Genomic DNA, 9,051 nt, shown 5'->3' with positions numbered 1-9,051 from the left:
AGGCAACTCAGTTGGGATCACCAGAGGCTTTTTTTAAGGCATTTTTTTTCCTACAATCTCTTCAGCCGAAGAGATTGCAGAAAAAAATGCTTTTAAAAGCCTGACGATCCAGCATTTTTTGGGCCGAAGAGGTTGTAGAAAAAATGCTTTTAAAAGTAAAAAAAAAAAAAAAAGCCTCCAATGAGGTGGGCAGGGTAAGCAAGCGTCGACCAGCCGGGAACCAGTTCGGGGGCGTGGCCAGCCAATGTTATTACCGGTTCTCCGAACTACTACAAATTTTTACTACCGGTTCTTGCGAACCAGTGCGAACCGAGACCAACCCATCACTGCCACCTAGCCACACCAACCCAGCCGGTCCGGCCCCCCAACAGTCTGAGAGACCGTGAATTGGCCCCCTGTTTATAAAGTTTGAGGACTCCTGGTCTAAAGCAGTGTTTTTCAACCCCAGCAACTTTAAGTTTTGTGGTCTTCTGGCTAGGGAATTCTGGGAGTTAAAATCCATCTCTTAAAGTTGCAAACATTGAGAAATACAGATCTAGAGAGTTGCAACGCTCTAGAGAGTTTCTCTGCGTGGAGAAACCAAAGTAAATTCTGATTTTGAATTACCGTAGATCCCATATATTCTGCACTTGGTTTTCTCTGAATGGCTCCATCTTATGATGACTGATGACCCTTCATGGATTACTGCCTTGTTGTGGCAAAGGGGCTCGCGTAGCTCAAGGAAGCTATGAGCTATGCCATGCAGGGACACCCAAGACAGACAGGTCATAGCAGAGAGTTCTGACAAAACGTGATCCACTGGAGAAGGAACTGGCAACCCACTCCAGTATCTTTGCCATGAAAACCCCATGGACAGTACCAAAAGGAAAAAAGATATGACACCGGAAGATGAGCCCCTCAGGTCGGAAGGCGTCCAATATGCTACTGGGGAATTGCAGAGGGTGTCAGGTTCCGGTGTATAAAGAAAATGCCACACACAAATGATGGTTTGAATCCTTTACTGGCACGAACTAACATCCATAAAGTAATACAGGGAGATTTTGTTGGAGCTAATGCTTTGTGCTCCCCACCACCATATAAAGATTTATCACCCAGGTGAACCTTAACCCAGCTCGTCCCTACTCATTAATCATTGTTCCATTAGATAGCACAATTAGGCATTACTCCTGCATGCTCCCAGCCAGCTGGCCACTCCTCCAGATTGGTCAGGATTCCAGCCATTTCCAAGACTCTCCAGTTTAGTCATCATTACAGCTGTTTCCAAACTTCTCTGTAACTCTCAGCTGCCCTCAACAGCTGCTCAGTCAGCAGCTCCCAGCTGCACTCACTGCAAGTCCATTCAGAAATACTTGCTGCCAGTCTGAGTGCTTTAAACATCCAGAGGAGGTTGCCATGGTGACGACCACATCCTCAAGCGGTGCCTGCAGCTGATGAGTGGTGAGAGCAGAAGCTGGGAGAGGGATCTTCAGGTTGCTTGGTGGCCAGGAGGTAAGCTGAGGAGCTAGGGTGCCATGGGAGCCGCTGCATCGCCAGAACCTCCGCACCCACCAGAATGGCAGCCCTGACAGGCGGCTGTGCGTTGGGGCTGACAGAGGGCTAGTACTAGTAGCGCCAGAAAGAGTGAAGCGACCGGGTGAAAGCTGAAAGGACGCTCAGCTGTTGATCCGGTGGTTAAAGGAAAGTCCGATGCTGTAAAGTTTTTTTCTCCATAGGAACCTGGAATGTAAAATCCATGAATCAAGGCAAGCTAGACACGGTCAAACAAAACAGATGACAAAACTGAACATCGACATCTTAGGAATCAGCGAACTAAAATGCACACGAATGGGTGAATTTAATTCAGATGACCATCAGGTATACTACCGCGGGCAAGAATCCCTCAGAAGATACGGAGTAGCCTTCATAATCAATAAAAGAGTAGGAAAAGTAATACTAGGATACAATCCCCAAAATGACAGAATGATCTCAGTTTGAATCTCAGGCAAACCATTCAATATCACAGTAATCCACGTCTATGCCCCAACCACTGGTGCTGAAGAGGATGAAATTAACCAATTCTATGAAACCCTACAGCACCTTATAGAATTAACATCAAAAAATAATGTCCTTATCATCATGGGGGATTGGAATGCTAAAATAGGAAGCCAAAAGATAACCGGAATAACAGGCAAGTTTGGCCTTGGAATACAAAATGAAGCAGAGCACAGGCTGACAGAATTCTGTCAAGAGAATACGATGGTCATAGCAAACACTCTTTTCCAGCAACCCAAGAGACGACTCTACACATGAACATCACCAGTCGGTCAACATAGAAATCAGATTGACTATGTGCTCTGCAGCCAAAGATGGAGAAGCTCTATACAGTCAGTAAAAATAAGACCAGGATCTGACTGTGGCTCAGATCATGAGCTTCTCGTTGCAAAATTTAGACTTAAATTGAAGAAAGTAGGGAAAAACACTAGGCCACTCAAGTATGAACTAAATCATATCCCTGATGAATATATAGTAGAGGTGACAAATAGATTTAAGGAATTAGATCTGATAGACAGAGTGCCTGAAGAACCAAGGACGGAGGTTCACAACATTGTACAAGAGGTAGCAACTAAAAGCATACGAAAGAAAAAGAAAGGCAAGAAAGCAAAATGGTTGTCTGAGAAAGCTTTGCAAATAGCTGAGGAAAGAAGGGAAGTGAAAGGCAAGGGAAAAAGAGAAAGATACATCCAGTTGAATGTAGAATTCCAGAGAATAGCTAGAAGAGATAAGAATACCTTCTTAAATGAACAGTGCAAAGAAATAGAAGAAAACAATAGAATAGGGAGGACCAGAGATCTCTTCAAGAAAATTGGAGATATGAAGGGAATGTTTCATGCAAAGATGGGCATGATAAAGGACCAAAATGGCAGGGACCTAACAGAGGCAGAAGAGATTAAGAAGAGGTGACAAAATTACACAGAAGAACTATACAAGAACGAGCTTAACATCCCTGATAACCACCATGAGGTGGTCACTGACCTTGAGCCAGACATCCCAGAACGTGAAGTCAAATGGGCCTTAGGAAATCTGAGCAACAACAAAGCTAGTGGAGGAGACAGTATTCCAGCTGAGCTATTCAAAATCTTAAAAGAAGATGCAGTAAAAGTGCTACACTCAATTTGCCAGTAAATTTGGCAAACTCAACAGCAGCCACAGGATTGGAAAAGGTCAGTTTACATTCCAATTCCAAAGAAAGGCAATGCCAAAGAATGTTCAAACTATTGCACTATTGCACTCATTTCACCTGCTAGTAAGGTATGCTTATACTGTTCGGGCGAACCGGTAATGGTGATGATGTGACGTCACTGAACCGGTTCTCTTTGACTAAGAGCTGGGCCCTCCCGCCCACCTCCGCATTATTCTTAGATTCCTAGATTCTCAGAGTGGATTGCCACACCTCAGCTGGGCAGAAACTTAATGTGCTCGCATGGAGCGCAAGTTTGGCGCGTTCTCTGTGACAGAGCTGGGCCCTCCCGCTCACGCCTGCATTATTCCTACTTTTATTTCTCGATTTTTAACCCAGCTGATAGGGTGGCAGAGTGGATTGCCGCACCTCAGCTGGATAGAAACCTAATTTGCTTGCGCGTGGCGATCGCGTGCAAAGCACCTGCGCGAAAAGAACCGGTGGTAACACCGGTTGGAACCCACCACTGGAACAGATACTGAATCCCTCTCCATCTTGGGATATCCTGTCACTTTTATTCAAGGATGTTTCCAATGACCATCTTCCCATAAAAATTATGGAGCTCTGGAGTTTGGCTGTCCCTGCTTTATTCTAAAAGGGATATTGGCTCACCCAATATTTCCTTTATTTTTATTAAATTTATATTTTGCCTTTTCATCAGGAATTCACAGCAACATGCATCGTGCTACCACATTTTGAAGGAAAGTGACCAGATCCACTCATAAATGAATAGTGATTTCTTCTGCCAGTCACATGCACTTGCAAATCACAATGCTTTTATACACTATCAACTTTCTTCCAATCTGCTATTGGCAGCAGATGATCTCATGATTATCAAACAGCTGGAAACAACTAGATTACATTTGCTACCAAAAGCAGCCACAGGAAATTACTGATCCACTCCCTTTTGGCAAGTGAAAAAACAACAACACTTTTGTGTATTCTAAAGCGATCCATGGTCTTTAGTCCACCAACATTTTAGGGCATGAATTCTTTCAGTATTGCAGAAAATTCAGCATAAACACAAAGACAGATTTTAAGATTAAAATTCAAAGCGGTTCTAGTTAAAATAATTCTGTTCTCTCCACCAGAGGAGAGCAATGTGGGATCCTCCTAATGTTACTAGATCGTAACTCCCATAATCTCTGATTACTGGCCATGTTGGCTGGGATTACTGTTAACTGAAGTCCAGGCCATTTAGTACAACCCAGAGTGCCCATTGTGACAAGCAATAAGATTCAAAATTTTCTGCTTACTGTTGAGGTAGAGATGAGTTATCGTCAGATGATTACCAGAGTCGGAAAAAAAGCAACCGAACTGAAAGCGACTAGGAAATGAAGATTCAGGTGTTAGAGTTAACAATGCTCGTTGCCGATCTCTCTCTGGAAATTTTAGGGTATTGTGAATTATAAAAATAGATACAGATTTATTTTTCTTCGCAATGCAGCAAAATGTGATTTTGGAACCACGCTCAAATACTTTGTTTTTAGGGAAGAAGTGATTTGTTTCATCACTGAGAGCATCTGGGCCTGCAGAAAACAACAGAGAAAAAAGATTTAATTTTCTTCATTTAAGCATTTTATTGTACAGAGAGGCCTTCACATCAGAAAAATGGGGGGGAAATCCCACCTTCCATTTGACCAATGGTTAGATGTTACTGAACATTCGTACTATGAGTAGTCCTCATGTACAGTTTTGATCCCTAATTCTAACAGATGGATGGGAGTTTTGTATAGACCTCAGACATCACAACTAGGCTACAAAATCTAATAGCTGACCATAATGGAGCCTGCCCATTACAATTGAAAGTCAGGAAGACGTTAAGTGAACCACCTCTCTTAACAAGTCCCTATCCCTGCTCACTCACCCCAATGTGTTCGTTAAATGAATGCATGTGTCATTAAGTGCAGCATTAGCATACTCTATTAAAGCTGGGTGTCAGGGCTCCACTGAATGCCTTAATTAACTCATGAGCCTCAAGCCAAGTTTCAGAAGAAATCCAATTATTTATTAGGAGCAACATGTCGGCATCTACCCAAGTGTAGTCAACTTTGCTGCATGTAATTTACGGCTCAACTATGACCCTGTTTCCCCCCTCCTCTCAGGCTATGTCATAAATCACATTCTCCAACGAGGCACTTTTGAGGGCTGTAGAAAACACGCCTCACAAACTGGCTCTGGTAATCTGAGATCCAACCTTGAAGGAAGTATGGGTGGAATGTGCTTGTGAACATGGCTGCTGAACTGCTCCGACAGATCTCCACACTTTCTGCCCATGACAACTCAAGAGCAGACTAGAAATGCTTTGCAAGTTGACATTGGGTAAGGGGGAGGGAAGGCTAGCACTTGCAAGGAGACAAAATCTTCTTGGCTTTCCTTTCCTTGTTAGCTTCCTTACTGTCTCCCCCCACCCCCCAGGTTTAGCAGTCTATGCTAATGCCTTGGGAAGGAAGGCTAGGGCTAGAGAGGAAAGGAAAGCCAAGCATTTCAGGTAAAGACAGACGTTTGTGGAATTCTTCCATGTGGCCGAGCAATGGAAAGTTTGGAGAAACTGCACAATGCAGCCCATCATGCTTTTCACTGGTAATTGGACTTTACCTTCTGCTGCTACCCAGTAACTCCAGTTACTCCAAATTTCAGAAGACACCACTTTGCTCCTTATTCTGGCTTCATGCGTTGCACACTGCAAGGGTACCTCAGAGATAAAACCCCATTGGTGAAGTTGTCTTAATTTATTGAGAACTGTTGTGTAATTCACCTAAAAATGCAACATAAGAAAAGCGAATTAAAAAAGGAACCCAAACCAAGGAGGCAAAAGACTTTGGGTCTTTTGATTTCACTCTTTCTGTCAGAAAGCTAGGTCTGGTTACTTGTCAAGTTACCTTCTCCAAACAGAATCAGCTTAACCTCTACCTGTGAGAGGACTCACAGGTTGGTCTCAGTATGACCGCTCCAAGATCCGGGACTTCAACCAACTTAGTTTTGGATGGTTTGCTCTACCCCAGACAGACCTAGTTCACAACTTGAGGGTTCTGTTGGACTTGTGACTCTTGCTTGAAGAGCAGGTGGCAATGGTGGCTTGGTGAACTCTTTAGACAACTTCAGGTGGTACGCTAATTGCAACCATTGTTGAATTAGGACTCCTTGGGCTCAGTCATTCAAGCCCTGGTCATCTCATGTCTGGACTATTCCAATGAGCTCTACATGGGCTACCCTTGAAGAGCATTCAGAAGCTTCAACTGGTGCAAACTGTGGCAGCACGGGCAATACTTGGGCTCATATTACACCACTGCTGTGTGAGCTGCAATGGCTGCTGGCCTGCTTCCAGGTGCAATTTAAAGTGTTGGCTATGATCTTTAAAGCACTGCATTGCATGGGTCCATGTTACTTGCCCCACTGGGATTGGCCCGCCTCCCCCGCACCTTCAGAAAAGGCATGCTGCAGGTCCCATCAGTCAGATTTCCCATCAGTCAGGAAATTCCAGCTTGCGGGGTCCAAGAGAAGGGCCTTTTCTGACATGGTTCCTGCCCTTTGGATCATCTTACCTCCTGAGGTGAGATTGGCTCCCACCCTTCTGACCTTCCACAAGAACCTTGAAGACCTGCCTCTACCAAATGGCTCACCCTTTGAGCCCCAACAGGGGAACTTCACACTGATGAATTAAGAGGCAGTCCCACCTCCACCCCACATCCTGTTTCCCCCCCGTCCCCGTCTTTTAATCCATGATTTTATTTTGCTTATGATTTCCATTTTTACTATTTTAGAAATATTTATCCAATTAGGATTTTAATGCATTAATGCTGTAATCTGTCCAGAGTCATTTCAATGCGAGATGAGTGGGAAATAAATTTAATAAATAATATGATTGTAACCTTGGATTCCTGAGGTCACATTTTATGCACTGGAATGCCCACTGACATTGGCTAGAATGGCAGATAAATATTGGGTGGGTGGGGGAAAGAGATAGAGAGAGACAGAGAGACAGACAGAGAGAGAGACTGAGAGAGAGAAACACACAGAGACTGAGAGAGAGAAACACACACACACAGAGAGAGAGAGACAGAGACAGAGAGAGACAGAGACACACAGAGAGAGACAGAGACAGAGGAGACAGAGAGAGAGAGACAGACAGAGAGAGAGAGAGAGATAGAGACAGAGAGACACAGAGAGAGAGACAGAGACAGAGACAGAGAAAAAGAGATGACTGATAGAAGATAGGAAAATTCTGAGCCATTTTGATTAAATATTGACTACAAAGTATGTAGCAGAGAAATGCCTTGGACTCCTTTGACAACAGTGTTATTGCTTGAAATATAACTGACATCTAAAACCAGGTTTTGGCTGTTGCAACAAAGCCTCACATGCAGCTTTGTTGACAGATATAAATATAAGTATATTTGTACTTAACCAATCTATCCAATCCTTAACCACCTTTGCTGCTTTACAATCAGATGCAATTTTTTCCCAACTCCCAAGATATTTCCCTTGAAACTATTAGAAGACTTTATCACTCAACGGTAACAGAGCACTCTGCTTTTTCTCCTATAAAGTTAAGTACAAATAGTCCTTGGAGCCTCCTCATTACAGTTGTATGTCATGAAGTTGTAAAATGACCATCTTGCAAAGCTAACGTAATTCACATACTCTTGATATTATCTCATTCTTGCCACAACAGTGTAACAATGATGCAATCGCATGATCTTTTCCTAACCTTTAAGATTCCAGTACTCTCAAAATAAATGAATTTACTCCTACTTTTCCAATCACACATTATACATTAGAGCTGCAAAAGGTTGCTAAACAAGATGAGATGAGGACTATGTGTAGTGCTATTTATGCATTAGGAAACACAGCAATAGAGGAACAGGAACACATAAAAATGCTGTCTCATGATATAGACAGAACAGCGCATTTTTATTTTACCTTGTTTGAACTTCTAGAATTTGCTGTTTACTAAAAAAAAAAAAGGAAAGAAGGAAATGATCCTATCCTATCCTATCCTATCCTATCCTATCCTATCCTATCCTATCCTATCCTATCCTATCCTATCCTATCCTATCCTATCCTATCGTATCTTATCTTATCTTATCTTATCTTATCTTATCTTATCTTATCTTATCTTATCTTATCTTATCTTAAGAAGCAGATAAATAATCCCCACTTTTGACATCTATGCATCTAATTTGGATTTAGCTGGAGTTTTAAAATTTATTTCTACCCAAGATTTGGATTCAAGGAGATGATGATATAAATTCCTGAGTCCTGTTTTTAGAATCATACTTACATTTAAAATAATTCTTTCATTTTCTTCTCTTAAACGAACTTGGATGTTAAAAATAATGTCAATTTGGGAATTGTAAGCTTCAGAGTCATCACTAACATCCCATTCCAGTAGCAGCTGCTGAAGAGTATCATTTGAGTAAATCCTGAGGTTTGTTGGTTCAAACACCTGGTTGCCTGGGGGCAGGAAATAATATTGGGAAAGAGGAGAGGAGAGGAGAGGAGAGGAGAGGAGAGGAGAGGAGAGGAGAGGAGAGGAGAGGAGAGGAGAGGAGAGGAGAGGAGAGGAGAGAAGAGAAGAGAAGAGAAGAGAAGAGAAGAGAAGAGAAGAGAAAAATAATAATCCATAAATTTCCCCCAAATCTATAATCTATTCTGAAAAATAAGAAAAAGGACACACACACCCCAAGACTGTTTTACTTCACCTAGCTGTAATAGAATCTCAGCTTGCTCATTTCCCATCTGTGCCATTTTTTTTTAAAAAAAGTTTTTTTTTAATTTTTTTAAAACATAAACATAAAATACATCTTTTTGGAACGAAGCATTGATCCTGT

The 9,051-nt window shown here is 42.4% G+C and overlaps 1 protein-coding gene across 1 annotated transcript in view; it reads right to left on the bottom strand.

Moving 5' to 3' along the window:
- Positions 1 to 984: 984 nt before the first annotated feature.
- The window catches only part of LOC117679099 (oncostatin-M-specific receptor subunit beta-like), an 11,609-nt gene continuing 3,542 nt past the window's right edge, over positions 985 to 9,051 (bottom strand). The window contains exons 3-6 of the mRNA XM_087888227.1: positions 8,502 to 8,674; positions 5,816 to 5,975; positions 4,474 to 4,746; positions 985 to 1,716 (exon numbers count right to left, since the gene is read on the bottom strand). Of these exons, the coding sequence (XP_087744353.1) occupies positions 1,502 to 1,716; positions 4,474 to 4,746; positions 5,816 to 5,975; positions 8,502 to 8,674 (821 nt within the window). The 3' untranslated portion in view covers positions 985 to 1,501. The remainder of the gene's footprint in view (positions 1,717 to 4,473; positions 4,747 to 5,815; positions 5,976 to 8,501; positions 8,675 to 9,051) is intronic.

The sequence above is a fragment of the Pantherophis guttatus genome, chromosome 2 (genome assembly GCF_059756535.1).
Source record: "Pantherophis guttatus breed Tessera chromosome 2, ASM5975653v1, whole genome shotgun sequence".
Classification (NCBI taxonomy): Eukaryota; Metazoa; Chordata; class Lepidosauria; order Squamata; family Colubridae; genus Pantherophis; species Pantherophis guttatus.
Note: the sequence above shows the minus strand (reverse complement) of the source record. Positions and strands in the feature narration are given on the sequence as shown.